This window comes from Festucalex cinctus, chromosome 17 (assembly GCF_051991245.1).
Source record: "Festucalex cinctus isolate MCC-2025b chromosome 17, RoL_Fcin_1.0, whole genome shotgun sequence".
NCBI classification, from domain to species: domain Eukaryota; kingdom Metazoa; phylum Chordata; class Actinopteri; order Syngnathiformes; family Syngnathidae; genus Festucalex; species Festucalex cinctus.
In genome coordinates, this window is record NC_135427.1 from 679,496 (window position 1) to 707,421 (window position 27,926).

Below are 27,926 nucleotides of genomic sequence, written 5' to 3' on the forward strand. Positions count from 1 at the left end.
TTATAATTGCACAAAATATGACAAGTCATTTTCCAACGACTGGGTTAGTGAACTTTGACCTGCACGGGACATAAAACCAGGCTGGAGTACTTTTTATCATCACACTTTGCTGTCAAGTATGTTTGGAAATACATCTACAGTTCTTTACATTGTAGCTTACAATATAGAATGCAGTGGTGCCTTCACTTACAGGTTTAATTCCATCCAGACACTGACAAAAAAAAAAAAAGTTCGGATTGCAGCTTTGTGTGTTACTTCATTGTTTATGTACTGCCCCCTGGTGGCGAAGGTGCGCACACTAGAAGAACACTCGCTCAACCTGTTTTCCATTATGTAATTTAAATGTGTGTTCATAAAGTACAGTGTTCCCTCATTTTCTGCTGGGGTTAGGTTCCAAATCCTGACATCATTTCCACCTTTAACATTTCTGAATTTTTGCCATTACTAATTTCATTTGTGAATTTTGACAGTCATAGTTTTTTTGTTTTATTTTCATATACTGTAATTGAATCTTGTGACCTATGTTTTCTTATTGTTGCCCTAATATTTGTCACTGTTCGATGTCATTTTTATTGTATTTATTGACATCCCTGCAATGGCAGATTCCACTGGCCGATTTAGATAGTCCCTAAAAAAATTAATCAACAGCTTGAAACCCTCACTTAAATTTTAAATCCTAGTTTTGAAACCCTAACCTGAGCCTTACTTTAAAAGCTGTTTGAAACCCTACGCAGTTGTCACATGGGCGTTATCCCGAGTTGCTGCACCTCGATCCAGGGAGGTTGCCGGGGGCCGCCGACCCCCCGCCCCCACCCCCCCGACCTCTCTGCACGCCCCTGCATCTTGTTTTGAGTACTTTTTCTTGTGTGCTCACACGTCCGTCCTGTGTTGTCCTCGGCAGAGCCTGAAAGAGGGACTGACCGTGCAAGAGCGCATGAAGCTGTTTGAGGCAAAAGAGTCCAGAAAGATCTGAATGACAACAACACGGAAGTTTCTTTTCTCTTGATGGGCCTTGCTTTGTTTTTTTTAATTACAATTATTTATCTATTATTATTATTTTTTTGCAATGACTACATACTCAACATAAGACAGGTAGGAGTGTTAAGTCGGTTTTTAACACAAGACCTCCTCCTTCCATTGAACACAATTTTTTTTGCATGTTCAACAATTTTACTGGACTGAATAAAGAAGTTTCATATTAAAAAAATAAATAAAAATAAATGTATTTAATGTGTCGTTGGAGATGTGTAAAATGAGGAATTACGAGACTGCGTTTTTAATCATCTTCACAGATGCCAAAATAGATCAAACACACAGACTAAATAATATATATTTCGTGATATCAAATATTTGTCTGCTGTATTTTATTGTTAGAATTTCTATATGGGAATGGTTTTATTGTTTGGTGTACATAACTACTGGACATACATGATGTAAGCTCATGGTTTGTTGAGTGCTGTACTATAAACTCCAATTTTTTGAATAATGGTGGAATTTGTGATGCTTCTGTTAAGAAGTAATTTTATTTTTTAAATAAATGATATGCGTGCGGGGGGTAAGGAAAGGTTGGGATTGCACTTATAACTTGACTACTTGAGGAATCTTTTTTTTTTTTTATATATATTTATAAATCGCTGCAGTGCAAACGGACATGGGGATTGGCTGACACTTCAATCTAGCATTCAGCTTTTTATTTTGTTTTGTTTTTTTCCAATTTTGTAACAAATACACATTTGGACTCCGCATGATTATATTAGATAATATTTCGTACTTTAATGCTTCTCCATAAGCTTTGTGAGTCCTACTGTTTCACTGTTACTGTGAGCTGCAATTCTGCGAAGCACTTGGCCCAGACCCCTGACCTCTCATTTCCATTCTAGTTGTGCCTCAACCCAGTGAAGAACACAAACCACTCTTAATCAATTCAAATATATATTAAAAACAAAAACAAAACAAAAAAAGCTTGTGCAGCTATGGAAACACTGTATAGTATTCTAAACGCTTCGGAAATGTACATATATGTGCCACTTGTGCTCTTGTTTTAAACTTTGCTTATTGGCTCTATATATGAAATATATATATGAATATTTTTTATTTTAATTTGAATGTATAAAATGAAATAAATGTTTGGAACATATGTGAATATTTGTCTCCTGTAATATTTTTACTGCCATCCAACAGGGCTTGAAAAAGTTGGAATAGCATACCCGTTCTGTGGAGGTGACATTAATGAGCTATCGAGATGAATACTTCAATGGATTAGAAGAAAGCCCATGACACTCCCACAAGTGCACAGGCACGAGCATTACTGAATAGTGGACACCTACAGATTATTGCGAATATAAAGTGTGATCTTTTGGGATCATCTGTTCCCCAAAACAAATGAATTTTAAATAAAGCTTGCAAGCGATTGACACGTCATTCTCGGTGGCATAATGACAAGTTGGGTTGAACCATTCTGTAGTGGGGAGATGCCAGGTTTTCATCTAATGAACTTAATTTTTCTTTCTGTTTTTCTTTCGTTTATGTACATCTGTGAAGCCAGTTGAAATATAAATTAACTTCTTCCTCAACCAAAGGTTTGGCTTATTAAGATCCCACATCGAAAACGATACACTCATCATGTATAGTCCCTGGACAGTGTCGACAACCCCCCCCCCCAAATCTGAGAAACACTGGTGCAGTCCATGGTCACGTGACACGTGAAGCCCGGCAAAAAGTGCTATTTAAGTTGGCTTGAGGAACTGCCTCGGTTTGGTCCACTGTCATATGGTCAACAACATCGCAGAATACAGGTGAGTGTTTACAAGCTCGCGCGAACGCCACGTCGAACGTGGGCGTCGAGTACTCGGCACCAACAACGCGGTGAAATGAATCACCGGCGACCGATAAATATTTTGTGAAAGTGCAGAATCACGGGAGATTTGTGTTGGACTGCGGGGAAACAGTTTACCTGGTGGGAAATGTTTGCATTTTTGCAAGCTATTGGTGGCGCTACTGGACGCCGACCGAGGTAATCCTAATTTTATTTCAGAGAGGGACACCCTTGTGAACAAATGTGGCGTTTGGGCTTTATTTACGAACGTTTCGGTTTCGGGTTAATTGAAGGCAGGTGTGTCCAATTAGAGTGGCGTTCCAGGTGAGCTCAATGGCCACGAGGCTCGCAGCAAGATGGCGACAGGCTTGACCGCGTTTTCTCAGCTAAGCAAACACACGTTTGATTTGAAGATGTTTTGTGCTTGTTGTTGCAGACGACTTACCACCAGAGGAACAGCGTTCAAGCAAAGGTTTGTGGTATATAGGTTTTTTTTTTTTTTTTTTTTTTTTTTTTTTTTTACCTGTCATTTTGTTCTTGCTGTTTTTGGAGGGCCTTATGCTTGTTGTCCAGGTTAAAAAATTAAAATGAAACAAATATTCTAACAGCGGCTCTCAACTTTTTTTTTTCATTGATGTAGGCTATTCCCTGTGAAATATTTTCAGCCAAGTACCCCCTAATCAGCGCAAAACATTTGAAGGGGCTAATACAGTGGCGTCATCAGTGTCTGGTTTTAACTTTGGAGCTGCATCTGTAGTTGAATCTCTAAAACTATTGGACACAAGGCTGTAACACAAAGAGAAATAATTAAAGGTGTATTCAAGGTGGATCATCTTAACGACTGGTTCTCGATCCCGTCAATCTGCCGTAACGACGTCGGGCGTGCTCGTTCCTAGCTGCGCATGCGCACTTCAAGTGTTTGTAGCATGTAGCCGCTAAGCTTTGGATTCAGCCATTCATCGTTGTAGCTCCCCCGACCACACAGCATACTTTGGCAATGGCTGAAAGCCGCAAGAGGGAATCCGTCTCAGAAGTGAGGCTGGCCCTTGCCCCACCCCCGCGGACGAGCAGGAGAGCTGGTAGGATGGTCTGCAGCAACTGCATTTTTAAAAAAAAAAAATTTTAAGTAACAAACGGACGTTTGGCTTCTACTTTTTGAGAAGATCCTTGAATACACCTTTAACTTGATTGGCAAAGTTCTGCGCACATAAAATACAAGGTGTCGTCCTTTGGGATCATAGTTGTGATCAGTTCGTCAAAAATAAATAAATAAATAAATCACTTAATTTAAAATTAGAGCAGAAACTGATATATAGTCTAGGCCGGAATTATTCAAACCCCTGGAAGTTTTTAGTTTAGTTATCTGTATTCAACCAGCAATTCCACAGAACAGGATGTGCTATGGAAGCCAAAAGTGTCAAAATTCAGTAAATAAAAACACCATTTCGAAATAACAAATATGTAATATGGCCCAATTTGGCAATTGTCCAAATTGTAAAATGAGGTGTTAGTATTATGAAAAGTGTTATACTATTCTTTAATACGTAACAAAATTTTAACAAACAGGTGGTCCCACCCACTGACTTTGAGGAGAGTGCTGAAAGATCTGTGAATGGCAAGAAATACTAACACTTACAAGGGTGCTATTGCCCGCTAACAGGTTTTAAAATCTACTCAATTACTTGGCGTACGCATAATTCTACGTCGTGTCCTTTACAACTCATTATTTTGCCATAATTGATTGTTTTCACGAGCAAAGAGTACATAAGTTTTTTTTGGGGCTGTGTGTTTTGGGATTTTGTCATGCTAAACATGCTAACTAGACAAAAACTTTCCACTGGTGAACAAGGCCAAATTTTACCACAGGCCCACTCGGGGGGTGGGAACCTCTTGGCTACCTCACAATATGCGTTACAAGGCTCACGATAATGATTATCTCACGATATTACGATACCGCGATTATCCATGTATTGCTCAGATCATAAATCCACGGTAAACTATTCATAAAGTAACAATAATATAACGAAATAATAATTCAAATAAAATAACAAATAGCAATAAATAATAGGGTGTGAATTGCCTAGTACCTGACGATTCGGTTCATTCCACGATTAGATCCAATAAGGTTAATCTCATTACGAATGTATGTCGATTATTGCGATTTTTTATTTATTTATTTATTTTAACTCATATCTAGAAAATGCTAATTAGTAAACTCGAACATGCACACTAAGATTTGTGTGAAAATGTATTTATCTCAAACTTCAGTCTTATAACTGAGCCACTGTATTTAACAAACGTAACTTTTCATGTTTGAACAGCATTGAAATTAAATACTAAGTCTTAATATTCCGTTAATATAACACTCTTCCATGTTGAAGGTGTGAACCCTAGCCATAAGATGTTTTGTTGAATATCTTTCCATCAAAAATGAATGCTTAAAAAATCAATTTGAGAATTGCAATATCGCGATATATTGCTGAATCGGTTATTTTTTAAACACCCCTAATAAATGATAAAAAACATAATTCTTATAATATAAATATAATTTAAATGCAAAAAATATAAACAAAATTCTAATGTATATAATAAAAAAAAACTAAGCTCATGAGTCTTCTTCGCCTGAAAACTTGCGTCCATTCCCCTGCCACTCTTGATGCGTTCCCCCTAGCGGCCTGCCAAGTAATTGTCCAATAAGTCATGAACAAAGAAGCCGTTATAGCGACACCATGAAATCCAATAATTAATTTACAAATATCGTGATACTTGCGCAAAATAAAAAAAGCAAATTATAGACATAACTTAACATTAACCCAACAGCTCAACGTTCCAACAATGTTAATGCTAACTAATGTTGGCTGACTTACTAGCTCATAGCACGGAGCCACTGCAATTGTGCATGAACTTGTTTTTCACCCAAAAAAGATGTGGAATAGTTATAGATCCGAAAAGATTCAAAATAATCAGCTGGCAAAAAAATATATATATACAGGGGCAAAATGGCTGTCCTGACTGAAATGCTGACAGCTTTTGTTGACTAAAACTAGATGAACAAAGTCGTTTTCTTGGGCTAAAATGTTAGTTTTATAATTGATTAAAAAATGGGATGAGGTTAGCTAATTAAAAACTAACATGCGCGGCTGGAATGGGACTAAATGTAAAAATGGCAGACAAAACTAACACTACTGCCAAGGATACATCATTGTGGCCAAAAATGTAGATTTTCATCTGATAAATAAATATAAGTCCAGAAAAATTCCACTTTGTCCAGATGACCATTTGCAAAGGTCCAAAATGGAGAAGTTGTCTTCCAGCAGAGTCTGTTGGATGGTTGGCAACGGTGTGTTGATTTTAGACAAGATATACAGTACCTGAGTCTTTTAATACATATTTATTCAATGTTTGTTTTTTTTTCTTTCTTTGTTTCAGAGGCAGCGATGGTTGAAATGCATAAAGGTAATATGCGCAAACACAACTAAATGATGAATTTGTATACTTCATCAATACAGGAACCAAGCGGCACAACAAAGATGACTTGACATGACGCTTATTGGTGTGAAACTGACTGGGAGGGGAACAATCATGTTAATTGTGACCAGGAGGGGGCAGTATGTAGAGCTCTGTGGCAGGCCTTGGTTGAATCAAGCTTTTGGTGGTGATCTTGTCGGCAAGGGGCTGATTGCAATGGGAAGTGTTGGGAGAACATGCTGGTGCAGTCAAGTGTTTTGCAAGATGGGGGCCCAAAGTAGCCTTTTTTTTTTTTTCATTGGACGGCAAGTCGAAAGCTGGTGTGCACAGTGTAAGGAGGCGTCCATCATATTGTTCAATATGAATAAAAAATCCTTTTGTTTTTGTTTCAGGTTGAAGAACAAGAAATGGACACAAATGCCCGGAAGATGAACAGCTTCATTGCTCTTTGAGGCGAGTGTGCAATTATTGCACGTCAACGTGCATGAAAACATACGCAAATGAATGTTTTCCTTTTCCCTGAAGTGCTCCCAAACAAAGGTGCAGATGCTGCAAAAGTAAGGTTCACTTCAAACAAATGGACTTTTCCCTCAATATTCCAAGTATAGGCTTTCACAAGTAATTGGCAAATATTTTGCTTTGCAGGCTGGGACACAAAGGCCTGGCAGGGAGAACCAGTCAAGCAGACGCAGAACTACTTACTGGTGCTTTTTTTGCTGCGGGAGTTCTGCATCGAGCGACATCTGAGGGGGGCCGCTTCCCTACCGGCAGCTCTGCATTGGGTCTCGAGGTAGAAGTGCTTCAATTCATCAAAATGGAGTCTCATGTTGTCTCGAGTTGAAAACGGTCACCGCATTTGTGTTCAATGTTACCCACTCGGCATGCGTGGGTTAAAAAGAGCCTCTGTTTTTAAGTTTCGTGATTCAGTGTCGGAATATGTCTCACACCTTAAAACGATGAAGTTGGCTCTGTCCATGTCTGAACTTAATACCCCCCCCCCACAACAATTAAAATCCTTAAAGGGATAGTTCAGATTTTTTGACATGAATCTCTATTTCATCCTCGCCCCCAGTGGTGTGAGATCATCACTGACTTACCCTTGACAGCGAATAGTCCAGCAAGTTAGCTGGGGCCACCTAAATAAAGCGTTTTTCATCTAAAAACAATGCGTTCAAAAGAGTGATACAGTCAAACCTCAGTTTTCGAGCGCTTCTGTTCTCGACCAAATTGGTTTTCAACCAGAAAATTCGAGAATTTTATGTCTCAGAACTCATCCAAAAAATCGGCTCTCAAACTGGGAAAAGTCGAGCGCACGCGACTCACTCGCCGAGTTTAGAAAATGCTACAAAGTTGTCTAGTCCTTAAGTCTATGTTCAACTTTAACTGCGCAACTGAGACGAATCCTAATTTGCATAATTTGTAGCCTGTTAAGCCTGGTTCACACGGCAAGATTTTAAAATTGTCGGCCGATTTCCAATCTTTGACAGACACCACACGTGAAGAGAAAAAAATCACGGGAGTTCCAGTTTTGAACGTACCATGCGTGGTGTGCGGCCACACTGCACAATCAACACACTCCACACGAGCCGCAAAACCTCTCGAGATTAAACGTGGCTTCCGAGTCATCAACATGAGTCGATCCTGGTTTTCAGCCGAAAAAGTGGCATAAAAAGAAAAGGTGTTGTTTAAAGGAGTGTAAATGGGCACTGGCGAGACATCGCTTGCCCTCGGCTCGGTGCTGGCGGCGCGGGTTGGCGTCCCACCCGGAGACCACGTTTATTTGTGGAGAATGTGTGTGCGTGTATTTAAAAAATAATAATAATAATAATAATAGTGCGAGCACGGACTTTCTGCTGCGTCATGACTGTTTTGATTTTGGATTCCCCACCGGCATCCTCGCTGGCTCGCTTTCTGATTGGCTGCACGTCACTGTCAATCTGCTGCGGGGAGCGAAATCGGGCCGAAAAAATCCAACATATTGGATATGCCCGATTTCAAGCCGGCGGGGTCCTTCCGAGCGCCGATATCGGGAGGCGCCGTGCGTGGTGACAAGACACACGGCAGGATTATCTGTTAAGATTATCGCTTGCGTCTCGGCGCGTCCTTACGATTGTCGGGAGGAGAAATTCGGGGTTAAAATCGGGCAAATTCTCCTGCCGTGTGAACTTGCTTTCCAATTAAAGCCTGGTTCACACGGCCCGATTTTTTTTAATTATTTGTATTTTTTTAATTATTATTATTTTAATACACGCACACACATTCTCCACAAATAAACGTGGTCTCCGGGTGGGACGCCAACCCGCACCACCAGCACTGAGCAGAGGACAAGCGAGTGCCCATTTACACTCCTTTAAACAACACCTTTTCTTTTCATTCCGCTTTTTCGGCTGAAAACCAGGATCGACTTGTGTTGACAACTCGGAAGCCACGTTTAATCTCGAGAGGTTTTGCGAGACTTCCCGTCACATTCTTGAATGAACTCGGCTCGTGTGGAGTGTGGCCGCACACCACGCATGGTACGTTCAAAACTGGAACTCCCGTGATTTTTTTCTCTTCACGTGTGGTGTCTGTCAAAGATTGGAAATCGGCCGACAATTTTAAAATCTTGCCGCGTGAACCAGGCTTTACCCTCGCGTTCGTGCATGTGGCCGCTTGAACAGAATCAGTCTTCGCCAGCAGCGATAGCAGCAGGAAGTCTGGCGCTAGCGTGTGCGTCAATGACTGGTGGGTCCTGTTGTCCTTATTTCTTGACTGTAACCTTCTTGCCAGAAGCAGCTATAGCTTGCTCCTTCTAAAATGTTTTACGAATGTTTGGGCGGTGTTTCCTCATCCGCACGTTACCACATAGCACTCGTAAGTTGATGTTGCGCTGCTAAGCCCGAAACCGGAAGTGTCACCATTTAGTTTCACAGTAAGAGCGCGTACCGGAAGTGATGTTCTAAATGACGCTAGCTTAACTGCACTAATTTAATAATTTGCTTTCTTTATGAATGTGAGTGCCTTAACTTACATTTATACATTTACTTATTGGCCTATTTTCTGTCTTTCTTTAGGAAACCACACACGCATACAGACACAAACCAGGCCAGGTCTCCACCTTGCCACTCGACACACCTGTCTCCTAACGAGCTGCAGACCTGACGCTTTCAATTGGGAAGCCAAGCTTCCTCTGCTTGTTGTCCGGTGCTTTGCACTCGAGCGCCACCCGGTGGTAACCTGTCATGACTGCTTTGGCTTAACTTGAGAAATGTTTGCTTTTCGATACACAAAAATGAAAGCGAATCAAATACTCAAAAACAAAAAACGCCTTACTACTATACAAGGTCTTTTTTTTTTTTCCTTTTTTTTTTTTTGAGGGAAAAAAAACACCTTACTAAACATGGCCATTATTTTTTTTTAGAGATAAAAAAAAAAACGATTTACGACCAAATATTTGGAGGTACTGCAGCACTGCCTGCATGATGGATGCAGAGTGCGTGCAAGATTTTTTCTTTTTGTTTTGTTTGAACTTACTGTTCCGCTTGTTAGCTTGTGATAAAAAAAATAATGACCATGTATCGTAAAGTGTTTTTTTTTCTCTCTAAAAAAATAATGAACAAGTATAGCAAGGTGTTTTTTTTTCCTCCAAAAAAAAGACATGCATAGTAAGGAATGATTTTTTTTTTTTTCTAAAAAACAAAACAAAACAAAACTATATAGTGAGGCTTTTTTTTTTCTCAAAAAAATGGCCATGAATAGTATGGCAGCGTTTTTTTCTCTCCAATAAAATAATGACCATGTATAGTAAGGTGTTTTTTTTTCCCTTAACAAAAATAATTACTATGTATAGTAGGGCATGTTTTTTTTCCTCTACAAAAAAAGGCGTTTTTTTTTCCTTCAAAAAAAAAAAAAAAAAGACTATAGTAAGGCGGTTTTTTTTCTCTCCCCAAAAAAAAAGACCATGTATAGTAAGGCGTTTTTCGTCCAAAAAAACGACTATGTACAGTAAGGCGTTTTTTTTTTTTTCTCACCAAAAAAAAAAAGACCATGTATAGTAAGGGGTTTTTTTTTCCTCCAAAAAACACAACTATGTATAGTAAGGCATGTTGTTTTTTCTCCCCAAAAAAACGAAAACGGGGCGTTTTTTTTTCTCTCTCCCAAAAAAAGAACATGTATAGTAAGGCGTTTTTTTTTCTCTCTCTAAAAAAATGACCATGTATAGTAAGGCGGTTTTTTTTCTCTCTCTAAAAAAATGACCATGTATAGTAAGGCGTTTTTTTTTTTTTCCCCTCCCAAAAAAAAAAAAAGACCATGTATAGTAAGTCGGGTTTTTTTTCCTCCAGAAAAACCAACTATGTATAGTAAGGCATGTTTTTTTTTCTCCCAAAAAAAATAAATAAATAATGACCATGTATAGTAAGACTTCTTTTTTTTCTCCAAAAAAAAAAGACCATGTATAGCAAGGTGTTTTTTTTTTTCCTCCAAAAAAAAGACATGCATAGTAAGGAATGATTTTTTTTTTTCTAAAAAACAAAACAAAACAAAACTATATAGTGAGGCTTTTTTTTTTCTCAAAAAAATGGCCATGAATAGTATGGCAGCGTTTTTTTCTCTCCAATAAAAATAATGACCATGTATAGTAAGGTGTTTTTTTTTCCCTTAACAAAAATAATTACTATGTATAGTAGGGCATGTTTTTTTTCCTCTACAAAAAAAGGCGGGTTTTTTTCCTTCAAAAAAAAAAAAAAAAGACTATAGTAAGGCGGTTTTTTTTCTCTCCCCCAAAAAAAAGACCATGTATAGTAAGGCGTTTTTCGTCCAAAAAAACGACTATGTACAGTAAGGCGTTTTTTTTTTTTTTCTCACCAAAAAAAAAAGACCATGTATAGTAAGGGGTTGTTTTTTCCTCCAAAAAACACAACTATGTATAGTAAGGCATGTTGTTTTTTCTCCCCAAAAAAACGAAAACGGGGCGGTTTTTTTTCTCTCTCCCAAAAAAAGAACATGTATAGTAAGGCGTTTTTTTTTCTCTCTCTAAAAAAATGACCATGTATAGTAAGGCGTTTTTTTTTTTCCCCTCCCAAAAAAAAAAAAAGACCATGTATAGTAAGTCGTTTTTTTTTTCCTCCAGAAAAACCAACTATGTATAGTAAGGCATGTTTTTTTTTCTCCCCAAAAAAATAAATAAATAATGACCATGTATAGTAAGACTTCTTTTTTTTCTCCAAAAAAAAAGACCATGTATAGCAAGGTGTTTTTTTTTCCTCCAAAAAAAAGACATGCATAGTAAGGAATGATTTTTTTTTCTTCTAAAAAACAAAACAAAACTATATAGTGAGGCTTTTTTTTTTCTCAAAAAAATGGCCATGAATAGTATGGCAGCGTTTTTTTCTCTCCAATAAAATAACGACCATGTATAGTAAGGTGTTTTTTTTTCCCTTAACAAAAATAATTACTATGTATAGTAGGGCATGTTTTTTTTCCTCTACAAAAAAAGGCGTTTTTTTTTCCTCTACAAAAAAAGGCGTTTTTTTTTCCTTCAAAAAAAAAAAAAAAAGACTATAGTAAGGCGTTTTTTTTTTCTCTCCCCCAAAAAAAAGACCATGTATAGTAAGGCGTTTTTCGTCCAAAAAAACGACTATGTACAGTAAGGCGTTTTTTTTTTTTCTCACCCAAAAAAAAAGACCATGTATAGTAAGGGTTTTTTTTTTCCTCCAAAAAACACAACTATGTATAGTAAGGCATGTTGTTTTTTCTCCCCAAAAAAACGAAAACGGGGCGTTTTTTTTTCTCTCTCCCAAAAAAAGAACATGTATAGTAAGGCGTTTTTTTTCTCTCTCTAAAAAAATGACCATGTATAGTAAGGCGTTTTTTTTTCTCTCCCCCCAAAAAAAGACCATGTATAGTAAGGCGTTTTTCGTCCAAAAAAACGACTATGTACAGTAAGGCGTTTTTTTTTTTTCTCACCCAAAAAAAAAGACCATGTATAGTAAGGGGTTTTTTTTTCCTCCAAAAAACACAACTATGTATAGTAAGGCATGTTGTTTTTTCTCCCCAAAAAAACGAAAACGGGGCGTTTTTTTTTCTCTCTCCCAAAAAAAGAACATGTATAGTAAGGCGTTTTTTTTCTCTCTCTTAAAAAAAAGACCATGTATAGTAAGTCGTTTTTTTTTCCTCCAGAAAAACCAACTATGTATAGTAAGGCATGTTTTTTTTTCTCCCAAAAGAAATAAATAAATAATGACCATGTATAGTAAGACTTCTTTTTTTTCTCCAAAAAAAAAGACCATGTATAGTAAGGCGTTTTTTTTTCCTCTCTAAAAAAATGACCATGTATAGTAAGGTTTTTTTTTTTCTCCTCCAAAAAAAAACAAAAAACACTATGTATAGTAAGGCGTTGTTTTTTTCTCTCCAAAAAAAGACCATGTATAGTAAGACATTTTTTTTCTCTCTAAAAAAAATAATGACCATGTATAGTAAGGCGTTTTTTTTTTCTCTCTAAAAAAAATAATGATCATGTATAGTCAGGCGTTTTTTTTTCTCTCTAAAAAAAAAAAAAAAAAAAAAAAACGACCATGTATAGTAAGGCATTTTTTTTCTCTCTAAAAAAAATGACAATGTATGGTAAGGTGTTTTTTTTTTTTTCAAAAAAAAAAAAAAATGTATTGTAAGGCATGTTTTTTTTTTCTCCCAAAAAAAAAAAAAAAAAAAGACTATGTATAGTAAGGCGCTGTTTTTTCTCTCCCAAAAAAAAATGTATAGTAAGGCTTTTTTTTTTTTTCTCTCCCAAAAAAAAAACCATGTATAGGAAGGTGGTTTTTTTCTCTCTAAAAAAAATAATGACCATGTATAGTAAAGTGTTTTTTTTTCCTCTCTAAAAAAAATGAGCATGTATAGTAAGGCGTTTTTTTTTTTCCCCGCTGCCCCAAAAAAAGACCATGTATAGTCAGGCGTTTTTTTTTTTTTTCTCTCTAAAAAAATAATAATGACCATGTATAGTAAGGCGTTTTTTTTCCGACATAAAAACGACCATGTATAGTAAGGCTTTTTTTTCCGACAAAAAAACGACCATGTATAGTAAGGCTTTTTTTTCCGACAAAAAAACGACCATGTATAGTAAGGCTTTTTTTTCCGACAAAAAAAACGACCATGTATAGTAAGGCTTTTTTTTTCTGACAAAAAAAACGACCATGTATAGTAAGGCTTTTTTTTCCGACAAAAAAACGACCATGTATAGTAAGGCTTTTTTTTCCGACAAAAAAACGACCATGTATAGTAAGGCTTTTTTTCCGACATAAAAACGACCATGTATAGTAAGGCTTTTTTTTCCGACATAAAAACGACCATGTATAGTAAGGCTTTTTTTTCCGTCAAAAAAACGACCATGTATAGTAAGGCTTTTTTTTCCGACAAAAAAACGACCATGTATAGTAAGGCTTTTTTTTCCGACAAAAAAACGACCATGTATAGTAAGGCTTTTTTTTTCTGACATAAAAACGACCATGTATAGTAAGGCTTTTTTTTCCGACATAAAAACGACCATGTATAGTAAGGCTTTTTTTTCCGACAAAAAAACGACCATGTATAGTAAGGCTTTTTTTTCCGACATAAAAACGACCATGTATAGTAAGGCTTTTTTTTCTGACAAAAAAAACGACCATGTATAGTAAGGCTTTTTTTTCCGACAAAAAAACGACCATGTATAGTAAGGCTTTTTTTTCCGACAAAAAAACGACCATGTATAGTAAGGCTTTTTTTTCCGACAAAAAAACGACCATGTATAGTAAGGCTTTTTTTCCGACATAAAAACGACCATGTATAGTAAGGCTTTTTTTTCCGACAAAAAAACGACCATGTATAGTAAGGCTTTTTTTTCCGACATAAAAACGACCATGTATAGTAAGGCTTTTTTTTCCGACATAAAAACGACCATGTATAGTAAGGCTTTTTTTTCCGACAAAAAAACGACCATGTATAGTAAGGCTTTTTTTTCCGACAAAAAAACGACCATGTATAGTAAGGCTTTTTTTTCTGACAAAAAAAACGACCATGTATAGTAAGGCTTTTTTTTCCGACAAAAAAACGACCATGTATAGTAAGGCTTTTTTTTCCGACAAAAAAACGACCATGTATAGTAAGGCTTTTTTTTCCGACAAAAAAACGACCATGTATAGTAAGGCTTTTTTTTCTGACAAAAAAAACGACCATGTATAGTAAGGCTTTTTTTTCCGACAAAAAAACGACCATGTATAGTAAGGCTTTTTTTCCCGACATAAAAACGACCATGTATAGTAAGGCTTTTTTTTCTGACAAAAAAAACAACCATGTATAGTAAGGCTTTTTTTTCCGACAAAAAAACGACCATGTATAGTAAGGCTTTTTTTTTTCTGACAAAAAAAACGACCATGTATAGTAAGGCTTTTTTTTCCGACAAAAAAACGACCATGTATAGTAAGGCTTTTTTTTCCGACATAAAAACGACCATGTATAGTAAGGCTTTTTTTTCCGACAAAAAAAACGACCATGTATAGTAAGGCTTTTTTTTCCGACAAAAAAAACGACCATGTATAGTAAGGCTTTTTTTTTTCCGACACAAAAAACGACCATGTATAGTAAGGCTTTTTTTTTCCCGACAAAAAAACGACCATGTATAGTAAGGCTTTTTTTTTCCCCCGACAAAAAAACGACCATGTATAGTAAGGCTTTTTTTTCCGACAAAAAAACGACCATGTATAGTAAGGCTTTTTTTTTTCCGACAAAAAAAACGACCATGTATAGTAAGGCTTTTTTTTCCGACAAAAAAAACGACCATGTATAGTAAGGCTTTTTTTTCCGACAAAAAAAACGACCATGTATAGTAAGGCTTTTTTTTCCCTAAAAAAAAAACGACCATGTATAGTAAGGCTTTTTTTCCCGACAAAAAAAACAACAATGTATAGTAAGGCTTTTTTTCCCGACAAAAAAAACGACCATGTATAGTAAGGCTTTTTTTCCGACAAAAAAACGACCATGTATAGTAAGGCTTTTTTTTCCCGACAAAAAAACGACCATGTATAGTAAGGCTTTTTTTTCCCGACAAAAAAACGAACATGTATAGTAAGGCTTTTTTTTCCGACAAAAAAAACAACCATGTATAGTAAGGCTTTTTTTTTCCCGACAAAAAGACGACCATGTATAGTAAGGCTTTTTTTTTCCCGACAAAAAGACGACCATGTATAGTTAGGCTTTTTTTTCCGATAAAAAAACAACCATGTATAGTAAGGCTTTTTTTTCCGACAAAAAAAACAACCATGTATAGTAAGGCTTTTTTTTCCGACAAAAAAACGACCATGTATAGTAAGGCTTTTTTTCCCGACAAAAAAACGACCATGTATAGTAAGGCTTTTTTTTCCCCGACAAAAAAACGATCATGTATAGTAAGGCTTTTTTTTTTTCGACAAAAAAAACGACCATGTATAGTAAGGCTTTTTTTTTCTGACAAAAAAACGACCATGTATAGTAAGGCTTTTTTTTCTGACAAAAAAACGACCATGTATAGTAAGGCTTTTTTTTCCGACAAAAAAAACAACCATGTATAGTAAGGCTTTTTTTTTCGATAAAAAACGACCATGTATAGTAAGGTTTTTTTTCCCCGACAAAAAAACGACCATGTATAGTAAGGCTTTTTTTTTCCCGACAAAAAAACGACCATGTATAGTAAGGCTTTTTTTTTCCCGACAAAAAAACGACCATGTATAGTTAGGCTTTTTTTTCCGATAAAAAACAACCATGTATAGTAAGGCTTTTTTTTTCCGACAAAAAAAACGACCATGTATAGTAAGGCTTTTTTTTCCGACAAAAAAACGACCATGTATAGTAAGGCTTTTTTTCCCGACAAAAAAACGACCATGTATAGTAAGGCTTTTTTTTCCCCGACAAAAAAACGATCATGTATAGTAAGGCTTTTTTTTCCGACAAAAAAAACGACCATGTATAGTAAGGCTTTTTTTTCCGACAAAAAAAACGACCATGTATAGTAAGGCTTTTTTTTTTCCGACACAAAAAACGACCATGTATAGTAAGGCTTTTTTTTCCCGACAAAAAAACGACCATGTATAGTAAGGCTTTTTTTTTCCCCCGACAAAAAAACGACCATGTATAGTAAGGCTTTTTTTTCCGACAAAAAAACGACCATGTATAGTAAGGCTTTTTTTTTTCCGACAAAAAAAACGACCATGTATAGTAAGGCTTTTTTTTCCGACAAAAAAAACGACCATGTATAGTAAGGCTTTTTTTTCCGACAAAAACGACCATGTATAGTAAGGCTTTTTTTTCCCTAAAAAAAAAACGACCATGTATAGTAAGGCTTTTTTTCCCGACAAAAAAAACGACAATGTATAGTAAGGCTTTTTTTCCCGACAAAAAAAACGACCATGTATAGTAAGGCTTTTTTTCCGACAAAAAAACGACCATGTATAGTAAGGCTTTTTTTTCCCGACAAAAAAACGACCATGTATAGTAAGGCTTTTTTTTCCCGACAAAAAAACGAACATGTATAGTAAGGCTTTTTTTTCCGACAAAAAAAACAACCATGTATAGTAAGGCTTTTTTTTTCCCGACAAAAAGACGACCATGTATAGTTAGGCTTTTTTTTCCGATAAAAAAACAACCATGTATAGTAAGGCTTTTTTTTCCGACAAAAAAAACAACCATGTATAGTAAGGCTTTTTTTTCCGACAAAAAAACGACCATGTATAGTAAGGCTTTTTTTCCCGACAAAAAAACGACCATGTATAGTAAGGCTTTTTTTTCCCCGACAAAAAAACGATCATGTATAGTAAGGCTTTTTTTTTTTCGACAAAAAAAACGACCATGTATAGTAAGGCTTTTTTTTTCTGACAAAAAAACGACCATGTATAGTAAGGCTTTTTTTTCTGACAAAAAAACGACCATGTATAGTAAGGCTTTTTTTTCCGACAAAAAAAACAACCATGTATAGTAAGGCTTTTTTTTTCGATAAAAAACGACCATGTATAGTAAGGTTTTTTTTCCCCGACAAAAAAACGACCATGTATAGTAAGGCTTTTTTTTTCCCGACAAAAAAACGACCATGTATAGTAAGGCTTTTTTTTTCCCGACAAAAAAACGACCATGTATAGTTAGGCTTTTTTTTCCGATAAAAAACAACCATGTATAGTAAGGCTTTTTTTTTCCGACAAAAAAAACGACCATGTATAGTAAGGCTTTTTTTTTCCGACAAAAAAACGACCATGTATAGTAAGGCTTTTTTTCCCGACAAAAAAACGACCATGTATAGTAAGGCTTTTTTTTCCCCGACAAAAAAACGATCATGTATAGTAAGGCTTTTTTTTTTCGACAAAAAAAACGACCATGTATAGTAAGGCTTTTTTTTTTTCGACAAAAAAAACGACCATGTATAGTAAGGCTTTTTTTTTCTGACAAAAAAACTACCATGTATAGTAAGGCTTTTTTTTCGACAAAAAAACGACCATGTATAGTAAGGCTTTTTTTTTCCGATAAAAAACGACCATGTATAGTAAGGCTTTTTTTTCCCGACAAAAAAACGACCATGTATAGTAAGGCTTTTTTTTCCGACAAAAAAAACGACCATGTATAGTAAGGCTTTTTTTTTCCGACAAAAAAAACGACCATGTATAGTAAGGCTTTTTTTTCTGACCAAAAAAACGACCATGTACAGTAAGGCTTTTTTTTCCCGACACAAAAACGACCATGTATAGTAAGGCTTTTTTTTCCGACAAAAAAACGACCATGTATAGTAAGGCTTTTTTTTTCAGACAAAAAAAAACGACCATGTATAGTAAGGCTTTTTTTTTCCGACAAAAAAACGACCATGTATAGTAAGGCATTTTTTTTCCGACAAAAAAACGACCATGTATAGTAAGGCTTTTTTTTTCCGACAAAAAAAACGACCATGTATAGTAAGGCTTTTTTTTTCCCGACAAAAAAAACGACCATGTATAGTAAGGCTTTTTTTTCCCGACAAAAAGACGACCATGTATAGTAAGGCTTTTTTTTTCCGATAAAAAACGACCATGTATAGTAAGGCTTTTTTTTCCTACAAAAAACGACCATGTATAGTAAGGCTTTTTTTTCCTAAAAAAAAAAACGACCATGTATAGTAAGGCTTTTTTTTCCTAAAAAAAAAAACGACCATGTATAGTAAGGCTTTTTTTCCGACCAAAAAAACGACCATGTATAGTAAGGCTTTTTTTCCGACCAAAAAAACGACCATGTATAGTAAGGCTTTTTTTTTCCCGACAAAAAAACGACCATGTAAAGAAGGCTTTTTTTTTTCCGACAAAAAAACGACCATGTATAGTAAGGCTTTTTTTTTCCGACAAAAAAAACGACCATGTATAGTAAGGCTTTTTTTTTCGATAAACGACCATGTATAGTAAGGCTTTTTTTCCCCGACAAAAAAACGACCATGTATAGTAAGGCTTTTTTTTCCCGACAAAAAAACGACCATGTATAGTTAGGCTTTTTTTTCCGACAAAAAAACGACCATGTATAGTAAGGCTTTTTTTTTCCGACAAAAAAACGACCATGTATAGTAAGGCTTTTTTTTTTCCGACAAAAAAACGACCATGTATAGTAAGGCTTTTTTTTCAGACAAAAAAAACGACCATGTATAGTAAGGCGTTTTTTCTTCTTCCTTCAAAACAACCATGTATAGTAAGGCGTTTTTTTCCCTTCAAAACGACCATGTAGAGTAAGGCGGTTTTTTTTCCTTCCTTCAAAACGACAATGCATAGTAAGGCATTTTTTTTTCTTCCTTCAAAACAACCCTGTATAGTAAGGCGTTTTTTTTCCCTTCAAAACGACCATGTATAGTAAGGCGTTTTTTTTCCCTTCAAAACGTCCATGTACAGTAAGGCTTTTTTTTCCCGACAAAAAAACGACCATGTATAGTAAGGCTTTTTTTTTCAGACAAAAAAAAACGACCATGTATAGTAAGGCTTTTTTTTCCGACAAAAAAACGACCATGTATAGTAAGGCATTTTTTTTCCGACAAAAAAACGACCATGTATAGTAAGGCTTTTTTTTCCAACAAAAAAAACGACCATGTATAGTAAGGCTTTTTTTTTCCGACAAAAAAAAGACCATGTATAGTAAGGCTTTTTTTTCCCGACAAAAAAACGACCATGTATAGTAAGGCTTTTTTTTTCCGATAAAAAACGACCATGTATAGTAAGGCTTTTTTTTCCGACAAAAAAAGACCATGTATAGTAAGGCTTTTTTTTCCTACAAAAAACGACCATGTATAGTCAGGCTTTTTTTTCCTAAAAAAAAAAACGACCATGTATAGTAAGGCTTTTTTTTCCTAAAAAAAAAAAACGACCATGTATAGTAAGGCTTTTTTTCCGACCAAAAAAACGACCATGTATAGTAAGGCTTTTTTTCCGACAAAAAAACGACCATGTATAGTAAGGCTTTTTTTTTCCCGACAAAAAAACGACCATGTATAGTAAGGCTTTTTTTTTCCGACAAAAAAACGACCATGTATAGTAAGGCTTTTTTTTCCGACAAAAAAAACAACCATGTATAGTAAGGCTTTTTTTTTCGATAAACGACCATGTATAGTAAGGCTTTTTTTCCCCGACAAAAAAACGACCATGTATAGTAAGGCTTTTTTTTTCCCGACAAAAAAACAACCATGTATAGTTAGGCTTTTTTTTCCGATAAAAAACAACCATGTATAGTAAGGCTTTTTTTTCCGACAAAAAAAACGACCATGTATAGTAAGGCTTTTTTTTCCGACAAAAAAACGACCATGTATAGTAAGGCTTTTTTTCCCGACAAAAAAACGACCATGTATAGTAAGGCTTTTTTTTCCCCGACAAAAAAACGATCATGTATAGTAAGGCTTTTTTTTCCGATAAAAAACGACCATGTATAGTAAGGCTTTTTTTTTCCCGACAAAAAACGACCATGTATAGTAAGGCTTTTTTTTCCGACAAAAAAAACGACCATGTATAGTAAGGCTTTTTTTTTCCGACAAAAAAACGACCATGTATAGTAAGGCTTTTTTTCCCGACAAAAAAACGACCATGTATAGTAAGGCTTTTTTTTCCCCGACAAAAAAACGATCATGTATAGTAAGGCTTTTTTTTCCGATAAAAAACGACCATGTATAGTAAGGCTTTTTTTTCCCGACAAAAAACGACCATGTATAGTAAGGCTTTTTTTCCCCGACAAAAAAACGACCATGTATAGTAAGGCTTTTTTTTTCCCGACAAAAAAACGACCATGTATAGTTAGGCTTTTTTTTCCGATAAAAACGACCATGTATAGTAAGGCTTTTTTTCCCGACAAAAAAACGACCATGTATAGTAAGGCTTTTTTTTTCCGACAAAAAAACGACCATGTATAGTAAGGCTTTTTTTTCAGACAAAAAAAACGACCATGTATAGTAAGGCGTTTTTTTCCCTTCAAAACGACCATGCAGAGTAAGGCGTTTTTTTTTCCTTCCTTCAAAACGACAATGCATAGTAAGGCATTTTTTTTTCTTCCTTCAAAACAACCCTGTATAGAAAGGCGTTTTTTTTCCCTTCAAAACGACCATGTATAGTAAGGCGTTTTTTTTCCCTTCAAAACGTCCATGTACAGTAAGGCTTTTTTTTCCCGACAAAAAAACGACCATGTATAGTAAGGCATTTTTTTTCCGACAAAAAAACGACCATGTATAGTAAGGCTTTTTTTTCCGACAAAAAAAACGACCATGTATAGTAAGGCTTTTTTTTTCAGACAAAAAAAAACGACCATGTATAGTAAGGCTTTTTTTTCCGACAAAAAAACGACCATGTATAGTAAGGCATTTTTTTCCCGACAAAAAAACGACCATGTATTGTAAGGCTTTTTTTTCCGACAAAAAAAACGACCATGTATAGTAAGGCTTTTTTTTTTCCGACAAAAAAAAGACCATGTATAGTAAGGCTTTTTTTTCCCGACAAAAAAACGACCATGTATAGTAAGGCTTTTTTTTTCCGATAAAAAACGACCATGTATAGTAAGGCTTTTTTTTCCGACAAAAAACGACCATGTATAGTAAGGCTTTTTTTTCCGACAAAAAACGACCATGTATAGTAAGGCTTTTTTTTCCGACAAAAAACGACCATGTATAGTAAGGCTTTTTTTTCCTAAAAAAAAAAACGACCATGTATAGTAAGGCTTTTTTTTCCTAAAAAAAAAAACGACCATGTATAGTAAGGCTTTTTTTCCGACCAAAAAAACGACCATGTATAGTAAGGCTTTTTTTCCGACAAAAAAACGACCATGTATAGTAAGGCTTTTTTTTTCCCGACAAAAAAACGACCATGTATAGTAAGGCTTTTTTTTTCCGACAAAAAAACGACCATGTATAGTAAGGCTTTTTTTTCCGACAAAAAAAACAACCATGTATAGTAAGGCTTTTTTTTTCGATAAACGACCATGTATAGTAAGGCTTTTTTTCCCCGACAAAAAAACGACCATGTATAGTAAGGCTTTTTTTTTCCCGACAAAAAAACAACCATGTATAGTTAGGCTTTTTTTTCCGATAAAAAACAACCATGTATAGTAAGGCTTTTTTTTCCGACAAAAAAAACGACCATGTATAGTAAGGCTTTTTTTTCCGACAAAAAAACGACCATGTATAGTAAGGCTTTTTTTCCCGACAAAAAAACGACCATGTATAGTAAGGCTTTTTTTTCCCCGACAAAAAAACGATCATGTATAGTAAGGCTTTTTTTTCCGATAAAAAACGACCATGTATAGTAAGGCTTTTTTTTTCCCGACAAAAAACGACCATGTATAGTAAGGCTTTTTTTTCCGACAAAAAAAACGACCATGTATAGTAAGGCTTTTTTTTTCCGACAAAAAAACGACCATGTATAGTAAGGCTTTTTTTCCCGACAAAAAAACGACCATGTATAGTAAGGCTTTTTTTTCCCCGACAAAAAAACGATCATGTATAGTAAGGCTTTTTTTTCCGATAAAAAACGACCATGTATAGTAAGGCTTTTTTTTTCCCGACAAAAAACGACCATGTATAGTAAGGCTTTTTTTTTCCGACAAAAAAAAAACGACCATGTATAATAAGGCTTTTTTTTCCGATAAAAAACAACCATGTATAGTAAGGCTTTTTTTTCCGATAAAAACGACCATGTATAGTAAGGCTTTTTTTCCCGACAAAAAAACGATCATGTATAGTAAGGCTTTTTTTTTCCGACAAAAAAACGACCATGTATATAGTAAGGCTTTTTTTTCAGACAAAAAAAACAACCATGTATAGTAAGGCTTTTTTTTCCCGACAAAAAAACGACCATGTATAGTAAGGCTTTTTTTTCTGACAAAAAAAACGACCATGTATAGTAAGGCTTTTTTTTCCGACAAAAAAACGACCATGTATAGTAAGGCTTTTTTTTCTGACAAAAAAACGACCATGTATAGTAAGGCTTTTTTTTCCGATAAAAAACAACCATGTATAGTAAGGCTTTTTTTTCCGATAAAAACGACCATGTATAGTAAGGCTTTTTTTCCCGACAAAAAAACGACCATGTATAGTAAGGCTTTTTTTTTCCGACAAAAAAACGACCATGTATATAGTAAGGCTTTTTTTTCAGACAAAAAAAAACAACCATGTATAGTAAGGCTTTTTTTCCCGACAAAAAAACGACCATGTATAGTAAGGCTTTTTTTTTTCCGATAAAAAACGACCATGTATAGTAAGGCTTTTTTTTTCCCCCGACAAAAAAACGACCATGTATAGTAAGGCTTTTTTTCCCGACAAAAAAACGACCATGTATAGTAAGGCTTTTTTTTCCCCGACAAAAAAAACGACAATGTATAGTAAGGCTTTTTTTTCCGACAAAAAACGACCATGTATAGTAAGGCTTTTTTTTCCTACAAAAAACGACCATGTATAGTAAGGCTTTTTTTTCCTACAAAAAACGACCATGTATAGTAAGGCTTTTTTTTCCTAAAAAAAAAAACGACCATGTATAGTAAGGCTTTTTTTTTCCGACAAAAAAACGACCATGTATGTAGTAAGGCTTTTTTTTCAGACAAAAAAAACAACCATGTATAGTAAGGCTTTTTTTTCCCGACAAAAAAACGACCATGTATAGTAAGGCTTTTTTTTTCCGACAAAAAAACGACCATGTATAGTAAGGCTTTTTTTTCCGACAAAAAAAACAACCATGTATAGTAAGGCTTTTTTTTTCGATAAACGACCATGTATAGTAAGGCTTTTTTTCCCCGACAAAAAAACGACCATGTATAGTAAGGCTTTTTTTTTCCCGACAAAAAAACAACCATGTATAGTTAGGCTTTTTTTTCCGATAAAAAACAACCATGTATAGTAAGGCTTTTTTTTCCGACAAAAAAAACGACCATGTATAGTAAGGCTTTTTTTCCCGACAAAAAAACGACCATGTATAGTAAGGCTTTTTTTTCCCCGACAAAAAAACGATCATGTATAGTAAGGCTTTTTTTTCCGATAAAAAACGACCATGTATAGTAAGGCTTTTTTTTTCCCGACAAAAAACGACCATGTATAGTAAGGCTTTTTTTTCCGACAAAAAAAACGACCATGTATAGTAAGGCTTTTTTTTTCCGACAAAAAAACGACCATGTATAGTAAGGCTTTTTTTCCCGACAAAAAAACGACCATGTATAGTAAGGCTTTTTTTCCCGACAAAAAAACGACCATGTATAGTAAGGCTTTTTTTCCCGACAAAAAAACGACCATGTATAGTAAGGCTTTTTTTTCCGACAAAAAAAACGACCATGTATAGTAAGGCTTTTTTTTTCCGACAAAAAAACGACCATGTATAGTAAGGCTTTTTTTCCCGACAAAAAAACGACCATGTATAGTAAGGCTTTTTTTCCCGACAAAAAAACGACCATGTATAGTAAGGCTTTTTTTCCCGACAAAAAAACGACCATGTATAGTAAGGCTTTTTTTTCCCCGACAAAAAAACGATCATGTATAGTAAGGCTTTTTTTTCCGATAAAAAACGACCATGTATAGTAAGGCTTTTTTTTTCCCGACAAAAAACGACCATGTATAGTAAGGCTTTTTTTTTCCGACAAAAAAAAACGACCATGTATAATAAGGCTTTTTTTTCCGATAAAAAACAACCATGTATAGTAAGGCTTTTTTTTCCGATAAAAACGACCATGTATAGTAAGGCTTTTTTTCCCGACAAAAAAACGACCATGTATAGTAAGGCTTTTTTTTTCCGACAAAAAAACGACCATGTATATAGTAAGGCTTTTTTTTCAGACAAAAAAAACAACCATGTATAGTAAGGCTTTTTTTCCCGACAAAAAAACGACCATGTATAGTAAGGCTTTTTTTTTTCCGATAAAAAACGACCATGTATAGTAAGGCTTTTTTTTTCCCCCGACAAAAAAACGACCATGTATAGTAAGGCTTTTTTTTCCGACAAAAAAACGACCATGTATAGTAAGGCTTTTTTTTCCCCGACAAAAAAAACGACAATGTATAGTAAGGCTTTTTTTTCCGACAAAAAACGACCATGTATAGTAAGGCTTTTTTTTCCTACAAAAAACGACCATGTATAGTAAGGCTTTTTTTTCCTACAAAAAAACGACCATGTATAGTTAGGCTTTTTTTTCCGATAAAAAACAACCATGTATAGTAAGGCTTTTTTTTTCCGACAAAAAAAACGACCATGTATAGTAAGGCTTTTTTTTCCGACAAAAAAACGACCATGTATAGTAAGGCTTTTTTTCCCGACAAAAAAACGACCATGTATAGTAAGGCTTTTTTTTCCCCGACAAAAAAACGATCATGTATAGTAAGGCTTTTTTTTTTCGACAAAAAAAACGACCATGTATAGTAAGGCTTTTTTTTTTTCGACAAAAAAAACGACCATGTATAGTAAGGCTTTTTTTTTCTGACAAAAAAACTACCATGTATAGTAAGGCTTTTTTTTCGACAAAAAAACGACCATGTATAGTAAGGCTTTTTTTTTCCGATAAAAAACGACCATGTATAGTAAGGCTTTTTTTTCCCGACAAAAAAACGACCATGTATAGTAAGGCTTTTTTTTCCGACAAAAAAAACGACCATGTATAGTAAGGCTTTTTTTTTCCGACAAAAAAAACGACCATGTATAGTAAGGCTTTTTTTTCTGACCAAAAAAACGACCATGTACAGTAAGGCTTTTTTTTCCCGACACAAAAACGACCATGTATAGTAAGGCTTTTTTTTCCGACAAAAAAACGACCATGTATAGTAAGGCTTTTTTTTTCAGACAAAAAAAAACGACCATGTATAGTAAGGCTTTTTTTTTCCGACAAAAAAACGACCATGTATAGTAAGGCATTTTTTTTCCGACAAAAAAACGACCATGTATAGTAAGGCTTTTTTTTTCCGACAAAAAAAACGACCATGTATAGTAAGGCTTTTTTTTTCCCGACAAAAAAAACGACCATGTATAGTAAGGCTTTTTTTTCCCGACAAAAAGACGACCATGTATAGTAAGGCTTTTTTTTTCCGATAAAAAACGACCATGTATAGTAAGGCTTTTTTTTCCTACAAAAAACGACCATGTATAGTAAGGCTTTTTTTTCCTAAAAAAAAAAACGACCATGTATAGTAAGGCTTTTTTTTCCTAAAAAAAAAAACGACCATGTATAGTAAGGCTTTTTTTCCGACCAAAAAAACGACCATGTATAGTAAGGCTTTTTTTCCGACCAAAAAAACGACCATGTATAGTAAGGCTTTTTTTTTCCCGACAAAAAAACGACCATGTAAAGAAGGCTTTTTTTTTTCCGACAAAAAAACGACCATGTATAGTAAGGCTTTTTTTTTCCGACAAAAAAAACGACCATGTATAGTAAGGCTTTTTTTTTCGATAAACGACCATGTATAGTAAGGCTTTTTTTCCCCGACAAAAAAACGACCATGTATAGTAAGGCTTTTTTTTCCCGACAAAAAAACGACCATGTATAGTTAGGCTTTTTTTTCCGACAAAAAAACGACCATGTATAGTAAGGCTTTTTTTTTCCGACAAAAAAACGACCATGTATAGTAAGGCTTTTTTTTTTCCGACAAAAAAACGACCATGTATAGTAAGGCTTTTTTTTCAGACAAAAAAAACGACCATGTATAGTAAGGCGTTTTTTCTTCTTCCTTCAAAACAACCATGTATAGTAAGGCGTTTTTTTCCCTTCAAAACGACCATGTAGAGTAAGGCGGTTTTTTTTCCTTCCTTCAAAACGACAATGCATAGTAAGGCATTTTTTTTTCTTCCTTCAAAACAACCCTGTATAGTAAGGCGTTTTTTTTCCCTTCAAAACGACCATGTATAGTAAGGCGTTTTTTTTCCCTTCAAAACGTCCATGTACAGTAAGGCTTTTTTTTCCCGACCAAAAAACGACCATGTATAGTAAGGCTTTTTTTTTCAGACAAAAAAAAACGACCATGTATAGTAAGGCTTTTTTTTCCGACAAAAAAACGACCATGTATAGTAAGGCATTTTTTTTCCGACAAAAAAACGACCATGTATAGTAAGGCTTTTTTTTCCGACAAAAAAAACGACCATGTATAGTAAGGCTTTTTTTTTCCGACAAAAAAAAGACCATGTATAGTAAGGCTTTTTTTTCCCGACAAAAAAACGACCATGTATAGTAAGGCTTTTTTTTTCCGATAAAAAACGACCATGTATAGTAAGGCTTTTTTTTCCGACAAAAAAAGACCATGTATAGTAAGGCTTTTTTTTCCTACAAAAAACGACCATGTATAGTCAGGCTTTTTTTTCCTAAAAAAAAAAACGACCATGTATAGTAAGGCTTTTTTTTCCTAAAAAAAAAAAACGACCATGTATAGTAAGGCTTTTTTTCCGACCAAAAAAACGACCATGTATAGTAAGGCTTTTTTTCCGACAAAAAAACGACCATGTATAGTAAGGCTTTTTTTTTCCCGACAAAAAAACGACCATGTATAGTAAGGCTTTTTTTTTCCGACAAAAAAACGACCATGTATAGTAAGGCTTTTTTTTCCGACAAAAAAAACAACCATGTATAGTAAGGCTTTTTTTTTCGATAAACGACCATGTATAGTAAGGCTTTTTTTCCCCGACAAAAAAACGACCATGTATAGTAAGGCTTTTTTTTTCCCGACAAAAAAACAACCATGTATAGTTAGGCTTTTTTTTCCGATAAAAAACAACCATGTATAGTAAGGCTTTTTTTTCCGATAAAAAACAACCATGTATAGTAAGGCTTTTTTTTCCGACAAAAAAAACGACCATGTATAGTAAGGCTTTTTTTTCCGACAAAAAAACGACCATGTATAGTAAGGCTTTTTTTCCCGACAAAAAAACGACCATGTATAGTAAGGCTTTTTTTTCCCCGACAAAAAAACGATCATGTATAGTAAGGCTTTTTTTTCCGATAAAAAACGACCATGTATAGTAAGGCTTTTTTTTTCCCGACAAAAAACGACCATGTATAGTAAGGCTTTTTTTTCCGACAAAAAAAACGACCATGTATAGTAAGGCTTTTTTTTTCCGACAAAAAAACGACCATGTATAGTAAGGCTTTTTTTCCCGACAAAAAAACGACCATGTATAGTAAGGCTTTTTTTTCCCCGACAAAAAAACGATCATGTATAGTAAGGCTTTTTTTT

At 34.9% G+C, this 27,926-nt stretch overlaps 1 protein-coding gene and 1 long non-coding RNA gene across 7 annotated transcripts in view; both read left to right on the forward strand.

Annotated features, from left to right (window-relative positions):
• Positions 1 to 2,139, forward strand: part of LOC144004603 (uncharacterized) — a 39,469-nt gene extending 37,330 nt beyond the window's left edge. For all 6 annotated transcript variants that reach the window (XR_013279414.1, XM_077501922.1, XM_077501923.1 and 3 more), the window contains one exon: positions 902 to 2,139. Coding sequence is in view for 5 of the 6 variants with exons in the window: in XM_077501922.1 (XP_077358048.1) it covers positions 902 to 973 (72 nt within the window). In the remaining variant the exon portion in view is untranslated. The remainder of the gene's footprint in view (positions 1 to 901) is intronic.
• A 526-nt stretch (positions 2,140 to 2,665) lies between these two features.
• On the forward strand, positions 2,666 to 10,671 carry LOC144004957 (uncharacterized). The gene is made up of 7 exons (XR_013279472.1): positions 2,666 to 2,795; positions 3,252 to 3,287; positions 6,245 to 6,271; positions 6,676 to 6,736; positions 6,809 to 6,840; positions 6,929 to 7,073; positions 9,337 to 10,671. It is a non-coding gene; the product is annotated as an uncharacterized LOC144004957 (long non-coding RNA).
• The last annotated feature ends 17,255 nt before the right edge of the window (positions 10,672 to 27,926 follow it).